Here is a 22,616-nt window from a genome sequence, read left to right on the forward strand (position 1 = left end):
AGCTTCTTGAATGTATCATCCTCAAAAGAATACGCCCTTTTACGGGGCCGGTTATGCCCATTGAACAGGCCAGCTTCTGGCCAAAATGTAGGTATTGCAACCAAGTTCTGGCGCTCGCAACTCTCACTGAGGCTGGCTATTTAAAAAAAAAAAAAAAAGACTGGCACAGTGTATGCTGTCCTGTCATCCACGTATGGGATTGTATGGGTTAGGTCTTGATGCTGAAACTTGCTAGAATTATACTTTGCTGCCAAGTGGTTTGCCTGGTGTGCACCATGCTATGTGACAGACACCTGCAAGTGCAGCTGGGTAAGAAGACCAGCACACCCCATATCATAAACAACAGGCTAGCAAAAGATTCTGTACTTGCGTCAGCCCTTTTTAGTGCTTGCAGACATGACATGCCTCCAACTAGATCATGGACATGCAAATGATCTTGCTGTGGCAGTCCAGGCATTAAACTTCCATGATACTGAGAAGCATAATGTGGAACAGTGCTTCTGGGAATGGAACCAAATCTTGGCAAACAATAGTCAGCACGTTTTATGTTGATAATAAGTACCAAAGCCACGCTGACATTAGCGCTCCATGGTAAGAATGTGCAATGCAATTACGCTCCAACATATCTCTGAGTGAAACGTGACTGCGCCCTCCCTTTCCGGGATCATCTTGAGAAGGTAGCTGCAAAGAGAAGAATGGGCGCTAACTTTAATATAGCAGGCTTCTGAGGGCACCTCTGAGAAGGTCTAATCAAGATCGATTGCTTAAAGAGGGCTACTTACAGCCCAAGACAGGGGCCTTCCTTTGACAGGCACCAAACTGGTCACACGAGCACTTTTGTTCACCACACTGGCTAAGAAGAAGCCCCACAAGCAGTCCCCTCGGACACTCCTGTTCTCCTGTGCCACCGCCAGCACCCTCCCTAACACAGGTGAGAGGGTGTGGAAACCAATCTCCACCAACCCACACAGGTTCCTCCAGTCCCAAATAACCAGTCACATCCGCAGGTCAGTGCAAACCTCAGACCTTGACAAGAGAGCGCGCTGGGCCCGTCCTTTAGAACCTGAAATCTGCAGGTTTATTAATAAAAAGAATGACAGAAAGAAAAGGTTGAGAGTAAAATTGGGAAAGGAATTACATTATGTACAGCTGTCATAAAATTCTCGGTGCTGGCTTGTAGTAGAAATTAAACAATCTGCTGTCATCTTGGTCTCTGGAATACATCCTTAGTTAGGGTGGGTCATCAGTCCTTTTGGGCCCAATTCATAACGAAGGGGCTTCACATACGCTGAACTGTTGCAATATTCTGCGAAACTCAGCCAATCCTGGGAAACCTATGTCTTCCTGCGTCACCCCCCTCCATGCAACATCTGAAGCCCTGCTAGCCTTTTTGGGACCATTCATTTTCTCATGCAAACAAGTATGGTTCCCCACGACAGACGATGGAATACCTCACCACCTACTGCCACATTTATAAATAGGAAAGAGACATTACTGCAATACATTTTGCTATTCCTGATGGAGCCATTTGGCTCCATCAGCTTCCGATGAAATTGCAGCTGTTGCTTTACACCAGCCATACGAAAGAAGAAGACTCAGCTATTTGTATCTCAAAACATGCCATTCTGTAGGCTGCCAGTAAGATTCCATGGTCCCTGGCTTGAGAGCAATGTTCCATCTAATTTTTTTCCATCCATGTGTGGAATAAATTTTACACGCACCAAGGCATGTACGGCTATGCAGCACCACTAGAAACACATGCTGCTAGCTGTGGGTGCTCTGCTAATTAGCTGGGCAGCCTCTGACTCTCTACTGGGTATTTTCCGTCCGTTCAGTTTACAAGGAACATGGCTTGAGAATCACACCAGTCAGTCTTGGCACCTATCTAAGCAGAGCTAGGTTGGGGCTGTTCTTTTCTTTAAAGGAACATGATGCTGTCTGTGCACAATGATCACTTATTGAAAGGGCCTGAATACCAAATACAGGGTGTTTCTCCTGGGGAAATAACTGGCAAGAATCTGTTATGCCACTCACTACCTGGGTCTGTATCTCTGTGGATTTTTAACAGAGTGAAACCTGCCTGTGCTGATTTGCTTTCTAAGTGGGCTGAGGCTGCATTTTGGGAATGTAGAACTGAGATCAAGATTTAAGCACAGATCACTCTGAGGTAGACACCTTAATGGCCTTCCCTCGAAATTATTACTGCCAAGGAAACCATTGAGTTTCATCATATACAAATCCAGAGAGAACAGGTCTGTCTTCCTAGAGGTGGGGTGGGGAAGGCATCTCAGATATTCCAGGATTCTGAGCCCATGAGAAACCACCCGTTCCTATGTTACCTCTGATTCATCTTAGTCTGTTGCTGGTTCCCCCTTGCTATCTTAAAGACGCTTCTTTGTAGGCTCAGAATGCTAAAGGGCCCTGTTTCTGACTTGCTCTGGTTTCTAAATTAATCCTTGGCCTGTCGCCATTCAGAGCTCGTGTCTCAGTCTTGGAATTATTTATGCTTTCTCCTCGATGGCTGATTTCCATGTCCCCATAGCACCTATTCCCCGGTTCTGACACTCTCTGCCGCTCCTCGTCAGCTTTTCATTTCCCTTTTGTGTGCACTAGGCACAGAGCAGCAGGCGATGGGCACCCAGAGAGCTGTAAATCTTGGGCAGCAGGAGCAATTTGTAAAGGCTATTTGCCTCTCAATGAAAGTTCAGTGTCATCTCATAGCGCCTGGGTAGGCAGGAGCTCTTTTGAAGCGCTTCATTTTATGAACTTGCCTCACCGCACAAGGCATGTGGTTGTATTAATGAGCAGCAGCTCTCTGGTGCAAGGAATTTTTATCTGTAATTAGAACTGTTTTATCTGTTTGGCTGCCACAACTTCTGCAGCTCTTGGCCTTTGTCAGTTACTGCTGGGTGCCGGATGTGGAAGCCAGTTGCCAGCTGGAAGGGAGCTGGTGCTCATCCAGAATCGCAGTGAAACTAACCAAACCTGAATGGAGCTGGCTCATCAATCCGCACCACTGCTGCAGTGTGTCCTGAGTCTGGTTAGAAGCCGGGTGCTGGGGGAGCGGAGAGACGCTAGTTCTCAAACTCTGAGAAATGGGGAGCTGAGCTGAAAGCTCGTTTCAGAGGACGTTAGTTACAGAGAGGAGACATTGTCTGGTGGGAGGGCGCTTCCCTGTCGGGGTGTAACTTCACTGGGAGATAATGAGGGGCTCATAGACTACGGTGACAGTGGCTGTATAAGGACCATCAGTACAGGTGACATCTGTGCAACTAGAGAGCCCAACTTGACTGACTGGGCTGGGCTTTGCAGACCGGTTATCTACACCATGGCCCACTAGGGCTCCACCTCAGCTGACGGCTCCCCAGTTGGCCCCCTTGCCCACATACCTCTTGTGCACCAGGGTCCTGCACTTCCTTCCTCTCCCTCTCCCTCTCCCTCTCAGCACTTTTGGAGCTCTGTGAATTGTCTGTTTGCAGCGTTCCAGCTCTGGGAAGGAAGGAGGGAGAGGAGCTAGGACAAAGCATGAATCAGGTGATACGCATGCTCTGAAAGTGCTGGGGGAGTGGGGGTGGGGGAAAAGCAGGTAAGTGTGGAGCTCTGGCGTATGAGAGATGTGGGGGCAGGGGACCACGGGGCCAGAGGTAGAACCCCGGTGGGCTGCAAGCTGCTGAGGCCCACTGAGGTGAAGGTGGGCCACTCAAAGATGTTCATCCTCATTTTCTAGTTTCCTGTTCCTGGTGTTGATCCTTGACTCTGTCCCTCTGAGTTTCGGCCACTCACCCTCCTTAACTTCTCCACATTCCTGGCCACTGGTCCTTGTCCCATCCCTAGTTTTTTTAAAGAACAGGTATTGAATCAGCTGGGAACCTTAGCTTCTCCTGGCCAGGAGGCAGCAAAGAATACCTACACCCAACTGCCCATGGATATGCACCCACACAACAGAGAACAAATGAGAACCCTGCAGGTTGTTGCAGTGGGCAGCTGGCCAGCGTCGTTCCATGCACCAAATGGCTCTATGCAAGGTTTTAAATGGCAGCAGCCGTAGTGGACCCTCAGCATGGAGTGCTGCCCCTGGAGCCAGAGTTCCACCAGAAGAGGCAGGATCAGGTGCTGTGGGTAGCCCAAAACTGCCCCTTCCCAGTGCTGAGTCCTCCTCTGCTTGGAACACAAGGGCCAGGTTTGAGCACTGGGCTCCCTGCAGTTGGTTCCTCATCCTCACTTCATGCGGGGGTTCCTGTCGGCTTTGTGGAAAGGTTTCTAAGGTGATTCGCATCCGTTTAGTGTTGCCTCTTGAGCCGTTCTCTTCCCACCCTTACCCTGAGGGACTCCGTTCTCCCTGCCAGATAGCTCCGTCAGAGGAGCTCTTTGGAAACGCTTCCCTGCGACTCATTAGCCCAACACTTCTCCTCCCAAGTTTGAAGTCGAAGCCACTCTCATCTGAACACACAGTGATGGGTGCATCTGTTTTCCACCCAAAGCTTAGATCTAACTCTCTCCTCTTCTCCCTGGCCAGGTGTGGGGAGTTTGCACCTTCCCTTTGCTAAGCAGGCAGAGGGCTGCTGGAGGCTCCGCTGGCACTGCTGTGCCAGTCAGGCAGGACAAGAGAGCTCGGGACATGAGGCCCATCGCAGCAGGAGTTTTACTGCAGCCGTTGGCTGGGTGGAAGTGGGGAGAGTGGTTTCTTCTCTGCGAACGTTTGGAAAATCACTGGTTTGGCGATTGAGAAGATGGCTCGGGGTGGCACAGGACTGACTCAAGATCATTGTGGAAGGTGGGGTGGGGGAAGCCTTTGAACCCTTCCTTAGAAGCTGCTGAGCTTCACATTTACTGATTGTCAGGACACTCCTGAAAGCTGCTCATCAGTGCTTGGTAGTGGCCTCTGGGCTGCTGGTTGGTAAGCCCCCTGCCGGAGTGCCCATGTACCCATATAGAGTCGGGCTTCTCAACCTGTGGGTCAGGACCTAAAATTGTTTTGTGTGGCAGCTCCTGTCCCACAGGGCTGGCTGGGCTTGCCTCCCTGCCCCAGGCACTGCACCCTCTGGGCTCCCAGTGCCACTCAGGTTTGGCCCTCACAGGAGTCTGGGGAAGCGAGCAGCACTGCAGTCCTGTTTGCCAGGCTACAACTTGGGCAGTCAAACCCTGAGGTCACGATGCCTGAGGCAGAGAGCAGAGCCCTACCAGCCTCATAGCACAGGATTCAGGGGCTGTCCACGTGGGGTGAGAACTGGGTAGGATCCAACCGAAATAACCCCAGGGCTTCCACCCTCTAGATGTGTCCTCAGTTGAAACAGACCAGAATCATTTACAGCTGAGCCTTGATCCTGGAAAGGTTGAGAACCGCTGATCTAGGGCACTGGACGAGCTGACACTGCTGGCTCTTTCACCAGAAGAGCTGTCTTGTTAACTGAGCAGGTGTTTCTTGCAGCTGATGCTGCAGATTCTTTGCCCTCATGGCAGGAAAACAGATCATGTAGAGGCTGCAGTTTTACACTCTTCCTTTGTTAGTTTTATTAAAATATTGCATATGTGGATGTAGATGAGAAACGTGGAGCATAGAAGGCTCGCTGACGTGTCTGAGGCCCTTTCAGATGGGAGGTTTTGCAAATGCAAAATCAAAAAAAATGTAGTGTTTCTACCGAGCTTTTGCACTGTCTAAAGAAGCATTATTGTCCCCAGTTTTATAGATGTGGAAACTGAGGCAGAGAGATTGAGTTGTGTGTAGAGTCACCCAGCCAGCCAGTGTCAGCGTCCTGAGTTTCCAAATCACTGTTCTGCTCCCTAGCCCCAAGACCTTTCTGTCCATCCGGACCAAATGCAGCTTGGCCGGATGCAGTCAGTCCTTGCCTTAAGGAGGAACATTGGCTGCCAGCACAGAATTGGGGTAACGCCTCTCGGTGAGGCTCGTGGGATTTTTATTAATGCTAGGAATTCGGGGGGAAGAGGGGTCAGACGTAAGCAATTGTCTCTTAATGGTGAAATGTGAAGCTTTTTAAAAACTGCCTCAGAGCTCTGATCTGTGACCAAAAAGATCTGGGAACTCAAGTTTAAAATAACTGCTGAATTTGGCATTACTGCCTGTGCAGGTGGAAAACTAAGACCTGAACACAGGACTTCGTAAGTAAAAGAGATGCTGATTTCCAGTCAATACAGTTTGCAAATGTCTTCATAACTTCGTCGTACACCTGAAACTTAGTTACTGATTGAGTAGTTTGTGGTTTACCTGTTCTTTCTGTCTGCCTTAAGGGAACAGAACAGGGATTGTTCTGTGCAGTTAGGCTTGGATTGGGAACCTTGAGTGGGGTGAGGGTTCTTTTGGTGGGTGAAAGAGGGCGGGTTAACCGTGATTTGTGGTAGGGAAAGTAGAGACTGGGAGGTGGTGGGGTTGGGGATCTGAGCCATGAAGGGTTTGCCTGTTCTGTAAAACCATACTTTGCTGCAGGCTGCTCCTGTGCAGGCTTCAGACTGATGCTGGGAATTGTGTCTGCGGCTGTAGCATCAAGTCCAGTGTATTTGACCCTGACTGAGCTGGAGAACTAGAAGCAGGCAGGTCAGCAAAACATGGGACTTACACATTATCACCTTGACTCCAGACGGGGATTACCGCCAGGTGCTGGCTAAGTCCTGGGATGTGTGCTGGTTAGCTCCAGCCTTGCTGAAGGCTGTTAACTTTCCACCCGTTTCCTGACTGAGCTGCTCAGGAGAGCTGTGCACAGCTACTGCAGGATAGCTTTATCCCCCCTTGACGGGAAGTCTGACCTAAGCAGCAGCAGAGCTGGCGGTCTGACACAGGACGTAAAAAGCTGCTCTCCCTTTTCCTGCCTTTGCACTGGTTTTGAAGGTGATGGATTTTATCTTGTGTTTTCTGCTGGCTCAGAGAGATTATCCTGAGCTCCTCCCATGTTCCTCAGCTCATAGCTGCTCTTGCTGGCCCCTGAGCATTTTAGCATGCAGTCAGGAGCTGCCCCCTAAGAAGGACATTTCCTGCTCCCACTCAGAGCCACAGCCACACACCAGCTAAAACACAAGATGAATAGAGGAAGGCCTCGCCACTCGTGAATCGGCAATTCATGGTTCGCCATGCCATGGTTTGTTGCACCCTCCTGCACCATCCCAAGCACACCATTCAGTGTGCTCACACTTTCTAAGAGCTCCCTCACGACCACATGAAGGCCACTGAAGGAACACCCAGCCTTAATTATGGCACCAGAAAGAAAAGCAAGTGATGCAGACAGTGGGCAACAGGCTAAGAAGGGAAGAAAGGTGATGACATTAAACCAGAAAGTCAAATTACTGGATCAGCTGGAAGGTGGTCTTGCTGCAGCCTCAGTGGCTAGACTGGATGGCACTAACCAGTCTTCAGTGTGTTAGATTGAAAAGAAGAGCAAAACATAAGGGTCAGTGTTGCTGCAATGCTGCCTTACCACGAAATCTGGAAGGACGTGAAGAGCAAGATGAACCAGTTTCCCATCACAATGGTCCTTCCTTAATCTAAGTCCTTTCCCTTCGCAGCTACTGATTCTTAGTGTCACTTGGGCAAGTCTTCTCCCGACTAGATCAGTTCAGCATCTCCCTGGCCGTGGGTCCTGTCCCAGGGCCAGTGGCTAGTATCGAGTGTTTGAGAGGAAAGCGTAAGAAACTTGCAGTGTAGCAATGGCATAACTGTAGCTCTTCTCTGGGTCACTTTTCCCCACCAGCACTACTTGTCACTTGAGCAACGTAATACTGGCAAAGCAGATGCAAAATATTCTTGTGCATCTACTCTTAGAGAAGGAGGGTGGCTTCTAAGGTTTAGTTGGTCGTTTATGGTTTGCGCCTCAAAGTCAGAAAAGGGGCAGGGCTGGGCAAGGTGGTTGGGCAGCAGGTGGAGGAAGGGTTTTGGTTTTAAAATAGGCATTTGCTCTGATAGTATCAAGCTGTAAAGAAACATGCATGGGGTTGAGGGAGCTCAAAGTCTAAGGAACTGAGTAAACTATCCATGTTTTAGAGCTGCTCTTTTCCTCGTAGGTTATACCCAGGAGATCAACAACCTCTCCTGTTTTCATTCCAAAAGTCTCTAAGCCAAGCTTGCTTTCATTTTTTTGATGTGTTCCCCTTGTCCCCAGGCCGCCTCCTCATTCCTGACAGCTGTGGTCTTAGACAGGAGCTTTTGATGCCTGAATAGATGCTGACAGAGCCAGCTTTGCAGCTCATGGCTTTGGATTTCCCCCCCAGGACAAAGAACAGCTCATGCCATTTTAGTAACAGAAAAACTTTGAACCCTGCAGGATGTAACGTTTTCCACAATACACTGGGAGAAAAGAAGCTGGACTTGTCACTCTATGCTGCATCATTAACCCCTTACAAACAAAATCAGGCCAATTGGTCTCCCTTGGGTGATATTTTTCTCTCTGGCTACAGCATGTAGCATCCATTACCATAGGATTCATCATTTTTAGTTCTAAGTTGCAGTTATAACATGATGTATTGGAGCCAGGCGATCCCTTCCTTGGTTGTGGGGCATTTCTCATAATTAAAGTAAATCTGCTGTCCAGGAAGAATCAGAGAGACTGGCAGAGTGTTGCTCAATCTGTGGCTTTGATTGTACCGCCTTGTAACTTGGTTACAGCAGCATATTGCCTTGATTTCTGAAGCAAAATTACAAAAGCCAACTGCCTCCACCCAGCTCGTCTAAAGAACCAGCTCAGGGCTGGGACATATCTGCAAATATTTGCTGTCAGTCCTTTTAGGGGAGCATAACTAGTAGATGTGGGCTGCCGTAGGCAGGATGAAATGTAGACTGAATGTCAGAAGAGGTTCTTCCTGGTGGTAAAATGTTAGTCTGAGTAATAGTCTCCCGATGGAGGTTGGTAGAAGCCTGGGGGCACTTCACACTAGCTTGGACAAAGCTCTAGGAAGTGCACAGAGGAGAACAGAGAGACTGTTGCAGAGGATAGTCGTAAACCAAATTTTGAACTCCTCGGCGTTTTGAGAAAGCAATGGCCTCCATGGCTGCTGTTCAGAACTGTGGTAGCTGCTTATGTGAAACAATCTTTTCCATCTTGCATTTGACTGTGACCATGAGTACATTGTGCGGACCTGAAGAAGAGGTCTTTGTAAGCTCAAACCTTCTCTCTCATTCACAGAAGTTGGTCCAATAAAAGATTACCTCACCCTGTTGTCTCTAAACCTTGTTAAGCACTGGAATGGGTTACCTTGAGAGGGGTGGAATCTCCATCCTTAGAGGCTTTTAAGCCCAGGCTTGACAAAGCCCTGGATGGGATGATTTAATTGGGGTTGGTCCTGCTTTGACCAGGAGGTTGAACTAGATGACCTCCTGGGGTCTCCTCCAATCCTAATCTTCGGAGATTCAATGATTATTCTCTTCCATCTGTAATCCTGTGGATGATTCAATAATAGGAGCTCTTTTTTCATGGGAGTCAGTCCTTTCCTAAGGGAGAAGCAAGTTCAGGAAAAACTAGGTTTAGGTTTGACATTACAGAAACTTTCCTGACTATCAGAGTGGTTAAACACTGGGATAAATTGCCTAGGGAACGTCTGGAATCTCTGTTAAGAGCTGATTAGTCAAACATCTGTCAAGGATGGTCTGGATGGCTCTTGCCCCTGGCAGGAGGGCAGGGCCCTGGACTAGATGACCTCTGAGAGTTGTTTTGTGTCCTACATTCTGATGATTCTATGAAAATAGTGTAGTCTTAAATTGCATCTGCTCCAGCAGCAAGATCCTGTGGGATCAGAAGAAAATGGGATTCTGAAAAGCAACCCTTGTGGTGCCGGGTGCCCTGAAGGTTTATGGGTCGGGAATTATTTATGCTTAAGCAAATCAGTGCCGTTTATTTTCCTGAGGAGTGGTTGGTACAAAAGGCTCAGAGGCTGGATCACCGCAGAGCAATCTTTGCCCAGAAGGACAAGGCAGCTCTGAGTCGTGTAGAGAGAGGAGCAGTGGACGCAGGTCAGATTTTCTGAAGAGCACCCAGCTGTTCAGGATGATACTGTTGCTGAAAGGGTTGTTGTCACGAGTGGATGGCTCTGAAACCTCCATTTCCATTTGGCATGGGAAGTGGCCGGGGGGGGGGTGTGTGCACGGGGGGTGTATTTTCTTTACAGCTGCTCAGAGTCTATGGGTGTGTCCTCACTGCACAATTAACTTAGCTCTGATCCAGGTTGTAGCCCAAACCTACCTTGCATCCACACACACCAACCTCTACCTGGTATCACGGCGTGACTGCCCTGTGCTTGAAATAGGCATAAAGCAGGGGAATGGCTAGAAGAAGGTCCCAAGCAGGCCAGTAGTGTTCAGAAGAGAAAGAGCGGACCCCTGAGTCCCGTTCATTGTTGTATCTACTGAGCAGCGCTGCCTTTCCTTACTCTCAATGTGCTAGCACTGTAAAAATAGCCATCATGTTCTGTATTATTATACGTTATACAAATCTGAGTAGATTTATTGCAGCACTATTAAATCTCCACAGAGGAATGAGGAGAGGCAGCAGATTGGTGTCTGCAAATTACAGGGTACGTGAGCGGGCGAGACATGTCTGTACTTATTTTAATGCTGACAATGTATTTATTTTTGTGTTTATTCACGGAAAAGGAAGTGCAGAGAGAGGGCCTGGTAAACAGTCAGGCAAAGAGTTACTTATCAAGTAGTTAGTATTGAAAGGTCTTGTAATTTTCTTTAGTAATTACTGTGATTTCTTCCATGGGGATAAGTAGCTTCTAGTTCTGTCAGTGCAAAAGAGGGCATGCCTAGGTTAGTGCACGGTGAGTTATTGTCTCTTGTAATAATGGAGAAGTAGTTTCATTTCTCCTGGCCAGGGAGCTGAGGCTAGGTACGTGTCCATGCTCTGACCTGGTGCCCATCAAAGCCTGTTAATATTGTTTCCCTTGTCAGTCACATGGGAAGGATGCAAAGTCACTGCTGGCGTTTGCATCGCTGGGCCTTGCCGCCAACTTGCTTTTGTGTCAATTTATGAGGCTAACATAGAGCTCTTGTGCTGGAATTATCTTCAGTGGTTCATTTTAATTCCTTTTTAATGCTTGCCTCTGTCCCCAGCAGCATGGCACAGGCAAGACAGGCTGCCTGTTACGTCTGCAACTCGGCGCTGCTCTGGCTAAAGGGGTTTTTATTTACAGATTCAGAGAAGCTGTTGACAGTGCAAAGGGAGTGGTAAATAATTGCAGACCAAGTGCTTGTTGTGCATCTAACTTCTGCTGCTGGTGCATCAAGTCCAGGTGTGAAGCAGGCCTGTCTCCTCCCTCTGAAGGAGAGGGCCTTATCTGTACTGCTCCTGCCTTGATGCTGAAGGACCTAGCCATAGGCTTGCTGGGTTTAGCACTAGGTGTGGTGGGCTGGGGAAACTCCGCTGTCGTAACTCTGCTCTCTGACATCCCTGGTTTCGGCTGCCAGGGGTCTCTGACTTGCTGCTGAAAAGTCACTTCTCTTTGTGTCACGTTGTACATGAACAAATGTAGTCAGGTGGCTTCTTGGGAATCTTAAACATCATAATGTTCCTTGGCCCCTTTCTTTTCTGCATTGGGACAATGCAGTCTTGTGGTGAAGGAGCCAGGACTGCCGTCTCTGTTCCTTGCTCTGTGGTCTGTTGCACGTCCTGTGTGCTGCATTTCACTCAGCAGCAAAAGGGGCATGGATCTTGCTGAATTCATGGTAGGTGACCATAAATGCCAGAGTGCTGCTTGGGGCAAAGAGCTCCAGAAATGCAAAACATTCTGAGCTCTTTCCCAGTTGTGTGTCGTTGAAGGCAGGGCCAGTAGGAAAGGAGCTGCCCAAAGCCACTGTATACACCCATTCAAGCACTGCTGCTGTTAGACTCATAGACCACTAGAACTGGAAGGAACCTCAAGAGGTTGTCAAGTCCAGTCTCCTGCCCTCATGGCCGGACCAGGCGTCACGTACCTTATCCCTGACAGCTGGTCCTCTAACGTGCTCTTAAAAATCTTCAGTGGTTGAGATTCCACAACCGTCTCAGACAATTTATTCCAGAGCTTAACCACCCTGATAGGTTGGACATAAGGAAAAGCTTGGAAGACCCAGGGTTCAATTCCCGCTCCTTCCCCCCGTTGGGCAAGTCACTTGATGTGCCTCTGTGCCTCATCTGCACAGTTCAGTAGTAGCGTTGCCCTCCTCACAGGTGTGGATGAGGATAAATCCAATAAAGACTGGGAGGTGCTCACATAGCACAGTGACTGGAGCCAAACAGGAGCAGTGTCTCATTGTGCTAGGCTCTGTACCAATGTAAAAGATGCTTCCCTGCACCAAAGACCTAATGATCGGCACATACAGGGTTAATGCCATAAATGCTTTCATATCCGGCACCCCTGGGGCTGGGAGGTTGCCGGCTATTACAGTGTTCTGGTTAATGAAGAGGTGTACTTAGCAGTGCAGGACACTAAACGAAAATGAGGTTAGGTGTTAAGAAACAAACAAAAATGTACACGGAGTACTTGGACAACAGCAGCATTGTACACTGTAAACTTACACCGTATTTGCTGTATGTATTTCTATTTCCTTTCACTCCACGGTACTTGGGGAAAACGTAACTAAAATGGACTTACAGTTAAAATGCCAGTTACGTGAGAGTGCTGGATGATAGCTTGCCCGATATGAAAGAGTTACTATAGTGGCTTGCTCCCAGTTTCAGTTTTCCCCTGTAACCCTTTCTTATTCCCAGACTGCTGCTCCCTCTTTGCCTTCTCCCACAGGACAAGGCTATCAAATACCTGAAGTTTGCCAGAGTTGAGCGGCTTGTTTGGCTCCCCAGCAGAAGCTCTCCTGGCAGACCGGAGAGCAGGGAGCCTAGAGCCATAGAGCTCTGTTCCTTGTCTCTTGAACTCCCATAGACCTTGGGCTGGTCTGATGTTTCTCATGGCTGGTGGCCATTGTCTCTGGTGGTAAGCTTCAGGACCGGCTGAAAGCATGTCTGGGTGTGACAACAGCCAGGAGAGCCTCTCAGTGAGCAGATTCTGCTGCAGAGCCATGAGGGGAATTGAATTGAGCACCTTCCTCAAGCTGGTGCATTTAAAAATAGACACTGCAATGGTATTAATCTGAGCCCGTTTTCCACCGCTGATGGGGCTCCTTGGGGAGTGCCAGCAAATTGCCACAATAAGGCAATGAGTTTATTCTGTGTAATGAAATCAGTGAAAAGTACAATAACTATATATGTAAATATGGTACGAGACAGCATTGCCTCAGAGGGATGTGCGTGGGCAGCGTGCTCTGGATTTTCTGAAGTGTAATGCTGCTGTAGCAAGGATTTTGTTTCTTCTTGGGTTGATTCTCTCCACTCCACCCCCCACCACTTTCAGTCTGATCTGCCAACACTTCCAAACAGTCCTTGTATTGAGAGAGACTAGGGAAAAAATCAGCTCAGCTGCTAATTTACTTTTCAGTGTTCCTTTCCCTCCATAATTGTGCTTCGGGGAGGAAGATGAAGATCTTTTCTTTCATCGCTTCACCTTATTGCTTCTTGGTCCTATGGAGCACTTGTCACTGAATGCTGACAGCACTGTGAGAATGCCTCATCTGTTTCCTTCTCAATGGCCGAGTCTACACTAGCCAAAAACTTTGAAATGGCCATGCAAATGGCCATTTCGAAGTTTACTAATGAAGCGCTGACATACATATTCAGCACCTCATTAGCATGCGGGCAGCCGCGGCACTTGGAAAGTGATGTGGCTCGCCCAGATGGGGCTCCTTTTTGAAAGGACCCTGGCTACTTCGAAGTCCCCTAATTCCCATCTGCTCGTAGGAATAAGGGGACTTCGAAGTCGCCGGGGTCCTTTCCAAAAGGAGCCCCGTCTGGATGAGCCGCGTGGCGGCGAGCCGCGTCAATTTCGAAGTGCAGTGGCCGCCCACATGCTAACGAGGCTGTGAATATGTACTTCAGCACTTCATTAGTAAACTTCGAAATGGCCATTTGCATGGCCATGTTGAAGTTTTTGGCTGGTGTAGACGTAGCCAGTGTCTCTAAGTCAACAAGTCTAAAGCGTGTTTTCTCACTGTTAGCCTTGGAAACATAGTCAAGGATCTGACAATTAGGCTGGGTTTTCCTCTCGCACATCATCTGTAGTAAATGAGGCTAGGTCAGATTCTGTTCTCAGTGAGCCCTGTGCAACTTGGCTGCCTTTCCTTGATGTGCTTGGGTGTAACTGATGGGAACATGAGTGAGGGGGGAGGATTGCTCAGGATTGACCTGATTGCTGTATTTGAGGGATTTTTCCCTGCGTCAGTTTGATAGGACCCTGCGGGGTTTTCACCTTCCTCTACAGCATGGGGCGGGGCTCACTGACAGGTGTAAACTAGTGTAAATGGTGGAATCTCTGTAACTTGAAGTATGCAGATCAAGATTTAAGAATGCCAGGAACTCAGGGGTCTGTTTCAGGAGTGGATGGGTGAGGTTCTGTGGCCTGCGGCACGCAGGAGGTCAGGGTAGATGATTATGATGGCCCCTTCTGGCCTTCAAGTCTGAGTATATATAGTCAGCGATTGTTTCCTGTCACACGCTGGGACAAAATAGGCTCCAGTGTGCTCTTCATAGCTGCTCTGGCTTAGTAGGGTTACAAGGAGTGAAAGGTCAGCAGTGGGGGGTCTGGATTTTCCCAGGGAGCAGGTCTTAGAAGAAGAGATTTTGACATTCACTTTCTAAGGAGAGGCAGCCGTATTTTGGTGGAAAGCAGTCTGCCCAGCCAGCCAGTACGGCACAGGGGATGTATGCAGGGTCTGGCGGTGAGTGGGGCTAAGGTTAGCTGAGTGGGAGCACACCCCCCGCTTCAGGGTGGTTTCATGCTGTGGGTGCAGAACTGCAGCTAGGTTGGGAGAGACCTTAGCTTTTGTTTAAGGGAGAGGGGCTTTTAATTTGACAAAACAGGGCAACCTCATTAAGCGCAGCTGAGTGCCTGAAACACCCATCACTAGGAGAGGCAGCAAACCCAAGGAGGCTGAAGTAACAGGGTATTTTCAATGATTAATTGTCCAGTGGTTTTCTAGAGATTTTCTGTGTGCTGTTTTACTGGTAAGTTAATATTGTGTATCTTTTAGGCCTGAAACAAAAATAGCAGCTTGAAAATTGTAGCCAATTTCTGCTTTCAGCATTAAGTTAGAGCCTGGGCACTGTGGAGGTGCACCCTGTGCCAGCATGTGTCTCGGGGGCGGCAGATGTTGCCAGCCAACCCAGACCGTTGCTGGTGGGAGCAGTGCGGGTGGGAGAGACGCTATCATAGAAGGCCAGCAAATGAGGAGCCCAAATGCCCAATTAAAAAAAGGCTCCTGTGATCTGCTTGAGGGTATTTGTTTGCTTCCGTTGAGGTGGGCCTGTTGGAACAAATAAACATTTTTGTTCATTTTTGAAGCCCCAGTAAGTCATTCGCTCTAATTTCATCGTGGTAGAGTTACAGATGGTTTGCAAATAGCACAGGATCTCAACAGGCTGATTCTGCCTGCAGTAGTCGCTGAACGGGTGCCAAACACAATGCACATGGCTCAGCGTCACCTTTCATACAGACGTTTCTTGAGCTCCCTTGCTGGACCTCTGATTCCTGTGCTGTGTGTGTGTGTGTGTGTCTGCTTTGATGCATGGCGTTGTCTCTCCTGTGCCACAGGGTGACTAAAGAAGTGGATGCTGCCTCGAAAGAAGCCAAATCCTTTCTGAAGCAGCAAGAGAAGGAGAAAGCCCAGACAGCGACTCCCACTTCCCTGCCAACCGTCTCTGGGTGAGTGCCTGTGCTGTGCATCTTGGGATTGTGGGGAGCAGAGAACCCCACTTGGTGAGTAAGGCCCAACCCTGTGCCAGTAAAGTCACAGGGAGCTTTTTGCTGACTGCAGTGGGAGAAGGATTGAGGCTTATTTGGTGAGACGCTGAGCATGTGCAGCTCCCAGGACTTGGAAGTTCTCAGGAGTAGGCTCTCATTCTGTGGCTGCATTTACTAACAGGCCTAATTGGTGTCTTTAAGCCAGAATGAGGCACCTGTTACATGCAAACTGTTTGCTTAGTTCTCAGACCTGGAGCCCAGCTAATGTGTGAGCACCAACTTCGTGTTTCTGGCCTGAAGCTGTGCAGACCTCTCTGCCAGGAAAGCTCTGTGTTCTTTGAGAGGGAGCAGTGTGGTGGAAGATGATAATATGGCCCTTTGTTTGCTCTGGTTATTACACTGTGAGCTTGTTGAGGCAGGGCCTGTCTGCCCCTTGTGTATTACATCACCTAGCACAGTGAGGCCCCAAAGCTACTGAAACGCAAATCATCCGTAATTAGAGCTGTGCTGCCTTTGGAGCCGTTGGAGACCTGGTAACTAATCAGTGAAATGTTCTCTGACCCCTGAGAGGCATATGTGGCTGGAGTGTACTCTGACTCCTGAAGTGGAAGGGTCCATGTCTAATACCAAAGATGCTTTTCCTCCAGCAGCCTGCGAGGATGCCGCCTGCCGGTTCCATATTTATTTAGTTTCTTCTATCTGAGCAGCTTGGAGTAACCCAGGAAAGCAATGGTAGCAAAATGAAACATCCCGTTCTCATCTCTCTGTTAGCAAGCCCTGGAGAACGGACGCTTGGGGCTGAAACGGTATTTCCGGCACTTCTGACAGCCATGCTGGACATGCTATAAAAAGCAGGGGTTGAAGGCGGGGGAGGCTCTGGAGGAGAGTAAACTAAACACTGAGCTTTAATTAAAGCCAGGAACAACAGGCAATCGGCCCTGTTCCCTCAGCAGGGTTTGTTAACCAGGCCAGTCCTCAGGAGGTCTGCTCTTTGGTTCTCGTGAGCCAGCACTTGGCCTGCCTCTTGCTCGCTGCAGTCTGGATGTATTAGAGGTGGTTCTCTGTGATATCCTGGCTTCTGAACTGCAGTTACTGGCCCCCACCCACCTCCCCAAGCGATGTTTGAGTGGTTTGCTGGCAAGGTTTCAGACAGCCGCTTACCTGGTCGTGTTACCCTGGTGGTGCTAGTTCTTTAGGGTCTGTAGCCATTGCTGCAAGCAGCAGCTAGCACCAAGGGCCTTCCAGCTGTCAGTATTTATTTGCCATCTCTAACATTGGGCAAGCGCATCAGCCGTCAAACGCCGTGCCAAAAAGCTGCACTGTTTTTCCTCCAGCATTTCTTACCACTGTGCATCTGTGCTCACACGGAGGATGCTGTTACAGTCAGCCTAGTCAATCACACTTGCTTAGCCAGTAGAGCCTTCGTGGTCTATAGCACAACTAGTCCACACTCTTACAAAGACCCTTCAGTAGTCAGGGTAATGAAGACATCAGATGAAGCTGGAGGAAGCCCCAGACACAGACTGCTGGAATCACTGTGTGTGTGAATAACATTGGCTTCTAACCAAGGGAGTTCAGCAAAAGGCTGGGGAAGTTCATCTCATAGCATCTGTGCCTTACCACTCTCTGAGATCTTCCTCCCCTGCTCCAGACATGCAGGTGTGATCTTTCCTGCCAGCCATGTGGTGTGACCTGTGTCCCTAGCTTAACGAGCAAAGTTGCCTCAGCTCTGAATTTCCTCACTCTGATTTGCAGAAGGGCAGGGGTGGGACAGGGGGTGGGGGGAATGTTTGTACTTGGGCTGAACTTCCGCCAGGAAAGGGCTAGGGCTTTCCACCAGCTTTGCTCTCGGGTTTACTTGTTACAGAGCTGTTTGTAATTAAACAAGGGCTTGTTCCCTCAGGCCAGCTGCACCCTCCTTGTTTGATCCTGCCCTGCTGGGCTGGTGATTGCGCAGGCTTTTTCGTGCCTCGCGGGTTGCTGTGAACCCAAATAAAATTCACCTGTGAAGTGAGTGGTGCCACTCCCATTGACTTCAGTAGGAGGGACACACCTTAGCTTTCAGAGCTGGATTTGGCTGGTGGGGTTGGGCCTCATTGCAGGATAAGACCCCTGCTAGTCAGGCGTGAGGTACATCAATAAGAGCAGAGATCAGAGGCAGTACCTGCCCAGGAAGTTGCGTTCTGGTCTTTGATCTCCCTGTATGCTTCATTGGCCTGAGGAGAAACATGGGGTGGGGGGAAACCACAGCATAGGTGATCCCCACCCACGCAGTACTGTGAGGGGCCTTCCACTCGCCGTTGGGCCATGCGGCTGCATGCCAGCAGAAGCACTGCCAGGCCTTACAGGTAGTGGGAGGAGGTGTTTCTGGGAGAATGGGAGAGAGCAGCATGAAAGCCCCTTCACAGAGCATTTTAGCGGGTGAGTCTGGGGTGCCTGGAGGAGAGTCCTGCGTTCCCAGGGTCTTAGTGCCTGCCAGCTTGCTACAGAGGATACGCAGTAGTGTGAGTGCCATCGGGATAGAGGGATGTCCGTTTTCAGAGTGGACACTTGGTAAAGCAGGCCTGTGCTCCTCCACCACGAAAACTGGAGAACATAAGAACATAAGAATGGCCATACTGGGTCAGACCAAAGGTCCATCCAGCCCAGCATCCCATCTGCTCCTGTCGCTCCTGGCTGCCACGTGCCATGGTTTGTCTGGAATGCTTTACTGATTTGGCAGCAGTTTGGGCTGCCCGCTTCCTTCTGAACACTCGCGTTTGGGTTCCTGTTTGCTGGCGATGGGTGCTGAGCAGTCAGTCGGTCTGGCGTGACTGCACCAGAGCTCCCCTGCGTGGAGTGAAAATGCAGGCAGGCCTGCAACCATCACAGTAGCACAAAGGGCAAAGCTCTTGCACGTGCTTGGAGTGGATTTTAATAGCACGCTATGGATGTGATTAATGGTGCAGCTGAGTCCTCCCCAGATATCTAGAGAAACTTGCCTGTGCTCCCCAGCCCCCCAGCTGTGCTCTAGGGGGCAGCATGCTCACAGCGAGGATGTGAAATCCCAGCTCCTTGCCCCGGTGCCAGCTGTCTGGCGGCAAGCGGTAGATGACATCTATTTTTCTTCTCATAATGAGGTGAGGCTGCCAGGGTGAGACTTGGTCCCCACAGCTGGTTTTACGTAGTTCCCGTTAATTCCACTTGGGTCGGGAAGATGGACTATTTTCAATGCGGCCGTAGCTTTTCCAGGTCTCCGGTCTGTTTTTATTACTGCTATTGTTATTTCTTTGCCTCTCCCTAGGCACATTCTGATTATTCCTTGTTCATTTCTGCTGACTGTTGATTTCTGTGCTGACTCCCCTTTGAGCCACCAGGGCTATTGTTTTAATGTTACACTTTTGTTTGTTTGTTACGTGGAGGTTAATTGCCACCGAAGGCGTGGCATTTAAAAGCGCCAGGGGGAACCAGTCATCAGCTTTGCTAGTCAAGGGTGCAGCTCCCTTGTCGTCCTACCCAGAGCATTCCAAAATGCCTGATCCCCTGAGCATCCTCTTTTTGAAGTCACCAGGAGTGGAGTTGGCTAGCGCTGCGCAGGATCGGGCCCTCTGGTAACTGGGCTAGTGGTCAGGGTCTCCTCCCTACATGACCTGATTCTTGCTGTGGGGTCACCATTAAGCATTTTCTCAGGATTGTGGGAAAACCGTGGGAGGAGGGGGACTTCCCTTTGGAGGGACTGATTCTTGAGTCACAGCACAGGGAGATGAGACTCCAGCCGCCGGCATCTGCGCCCCTGCCTCTTTCCCAAGCGTGCGGAGGGGGCTAACGTTGCCTTGGGCGCCTTGCAGTTTAGCAGAGGCCAGGCTGCTCCGCATCTCCTTTTATTTCTTTGCCTGGATTCGGCTGAGCACATTCTCCAGGCTGGACTAACGGGGATCAGCTGTTTCTTTTCCTGGTCTTGTCCCGAGCTCAGCAGAATGGAATCTCAGCTATTTGGGGACTTAAGCTCTCTAAAGCATCTGTCTTATAACGTACAAACAGCCCCCTGCAAACTGGGGCCTTTGATGGATGATGGCAGCGTGGGTCAGTTTTCTCTGTTCCCAGAACCCTGCTTTCCTCTCCTGTCATCTCCCATCTGGGGTCTTTCCGAGAACCACTGTGCAAATCAACTGCTAAAGGAGCTGGCTGCGGTTTTCTTCCTGGATCGTTTGCAAATGTGGAAGAGGCGCCTCCTGTATCGCCTCATGCTGGGCATGGTTGTGTTGGATTGGGAAGTGAGGGAAAGCGTTGCCTAATGGTCAAAGCACAGGCCTGGCCGATGGGCACTAATATCCCCTTTGTTTTGAACTGACGTGGCTTAGGCGTGCTCTCCAGTCTGCTTTGGTAGGGCCTTTTTCCGGGGGGGCTACGGTGCGTGCTTCCTTCGCAGGAAGAGTGTCGCACTTCCTGCTTGCCCTCAGTAAAAGTACGGGAGCCTGTTGGACAACCGGAAGCCACGTCAGTTGTGTCCTCCCCCTCTGGTATTGGAAGGGAAGAGGCTGGGCTGTGGGGTGGCAAAGGGGCATCCTGGATTGTAGCACGCCTAGTGCCCCACTGGATGGCCTTTGCCCTGGCTCCCGTGTATTCCCCCTCTCAGTGTCAATAGACATGGAGAGCACTGGTGAGGTTCTGTTCGCCTCCGAGGGTTGATTTTTCTCCTGCTGGCTACCAGCCTAGGAAATGGATCCCTTCAGGTTGGCTCAGCTGGCATGAAATCAGGTTCTGGTGCTCAGTTGTGACGCTTGTAGGCGACAAGTGCTGGCTTCTCCCTTCTGGGATGAGCATGTCTGAAGTGTGGCAGGGAGTCTGGTTAGGGCTTAGAAGGGACAGGGGTTCATGCCAGAGAACTAGAACCACTTCGCCTGGCAGCAGTCTCTGCTTCAGAAAAAGCCTACAAATGAGTTAGGGGATGAGCTCGTGTCTCTGCTTGTCACCTTCTTATTTGCAGCGGTGAGGCTCGTTATGCCGGCAGGATCTCACCTGAGCTCTCCTCAGCCTGGCTTTAGGGTGAAACAGGCAGTCCAGAGCTTCCCTGTAATGCTCTGCTGCTACCCTGTCACTTCCCCCAGCCCCGGGGCAGCATTGCGGTAGCCCTTCTCTTTTGGCCACATTCACGTCCTAGAACAATGGGAGAATCCCGAGACCAGCGAGAAGCCACTTGAGTCAGTTCCTGCGCCTGCTCGGCTCTGGCAAGCTGCCGAGGACTCGATTCCCCCTTCAGCTCACTGGGCACTTTCACAGCCTTCCCAGTGCTTTGGGGTCTCAGCCCGTCGGGTCTGTTGCTGAGCATCAGTGGATCTGGGGGACCGCTGACACCCCACTCGTTAAAGCAGATTCATTGCTGAGGCTACTTGCCATATTAACAGCCCCTCTGAGCCAGGTAACAAGTACAGCCTGGGTGAGAGCACCTCAAGCTTCCCCTGCCAGCCTCAGTCCTGAGCCGGAGGCGTCTTCTGTGGGGAATGTGGTCTCTCATCCTGGGGCACCTCTGTCCAGCGGCCTGTTCGGTTAGTGATGTGTATGGCATGGACCACTGACCCTGGGCAAGCTTTGGGTAAGCTCCTAGCAGCTGTGTGATGTGACCAACCTTTATTTGCTGCTAGCCTGTAGGAGTCTGAAATCCATGATTTCCTATATGACGTGCCCAAGCAGCCAGACCCCGGTCCAGATCTCTAAGCACTGCGAATGATTTCCCTTTTCCCCAAAGCTATGGGGAGGCGACTGTGAGACGCCAGGCCTGCCACTGCGCGTAAAAAGGTAAGTAAATGCGTCCCTTATTCCTGTAGCAGAGGGCGCCCTCTGATTGGCAGGGGCTTTCCCACTAGGCTCTGCTGCTGTGGGCGTGGTCTGTAGCATCCGGGGGTGACCAGCTGCAGTGCTTTGGAGGCTATTTGGAGTGTAGCTGGCAGCAATTGAGGGGTGAAGAAAAGGCTCCTGTAGATTTCAGCTCACGGCTTTCCTAATGCAAAGCCAATGGGAGATCTGCCAGAGGCTTTCATTCCCTGCTTCCTGGCAAGAGGCAGGCTAACCTTGGGGAACTCTCTGTCCATGCTGCTGCCGCTAACTGGGAGAGGGAGCAGAGGTGAGGTGTTAGACTGGCTTGTGAGCGAGGTGAAAGGGTCGCATTCTCAGGCGATCCTGCTGTTTGAGTGCATGGTGGCTGGTGTGCAGCATGACCATCTTTACACCCTGCAACCCTCGCAACGCAGCCTCTGGAACAGCTGGTGCACCGGGGAGATCTGTATGGATTAGAAGGCTGGTCTTGCACTTAGCGAACTGGCTCGGGCCTGGGGAGATCTGGGTCAGTTCTCAGCTCTGACACAATCCGCTAGGCAGTCACTGAATCCCTGAGTCTCAGTACAGTGCTGTACTCCTGCCTGGCTGACCATAGGTGCTGCTTCATAGCTGCCCGAATTTTAACACCATTTGTTAGGCATCAATCCCAGCCCACTGACTTTAACATTAGATGGATTCAGATATTGGCACTGGCAAGCTGCGTTATTAGCGGTCATTTGGAAGAAAGGCCCCACCTGCAGGCAGGAGTGCAAGGCTGAGGCCAGGGAAGGAAGCCCTGGCACATGTGAAGAATCCCCTGCAGTCAGGTTTGCAGGGCTGTAGCCAGGGGAGATGGGCTGGGATGTGCCTTCCAGCCTGTGCTCAGCCCGTCGCTGCTGCTATCTGGGGCTGCAGACCCAGGAACCTGCCCTCATACAGGAGGTGATGGCAGGGCAGGGGCAAGACGAAGAACTGCAGCCCAGAAGCCAGAGCTGCACAGTACCTCTCTGCAGTTTCTGGGCTGCGTCCTGCCGGAGGAATGCTCAGAGAGGGAGCGA

The 22,616-nt window shown here is 50.2% G+C and overlaps 1 protein-coding gene across 10 annotated transcripts in view; it reads left to right on the forward strand.

The window, feature by feature from the left end:
- The window catches only part of CFDP1 (craniofacial development protein 1), an 83,072-nt gene that overhangs the window by 11,518 nt on the left and 48,938 nt on the right, over positions 1–22,616 (forward strand). For 8 of the 10 annotated variants that reach the window (XM_075008358.1, XM_075008364.1, XM_075008363.1 and 5 more), the window contains one exon: positions 15,616–15,726. The exons of the other annotated variants lie outside the window; for them this stretch is intronic. In XM_075008358.1, coding sequence (XP_074864459.1) covers positions 15,616–15,726 — 111 coding nt within the window. The remainder of the gene's footprint in view (positions 1–15,615; positions 15,727–22,616) is intronic. 10 annotated transcript variants of the gene reach the window in all.

The sequence above is a fragment of the Carettochelys insculpta genome, chromosome 14, assembly GCF_033958435.1.
Source record: "Carettochelys insculpta isolate YL-2023 chromosome 14, ASM3395843v1, whole genome shotgun sequence".
Lineage (NCBI taxonomy): Eukaryota > Metazoa > Chordata > Testudines > Carettochelyidae > Carettochelys > Carettochelys insculpta.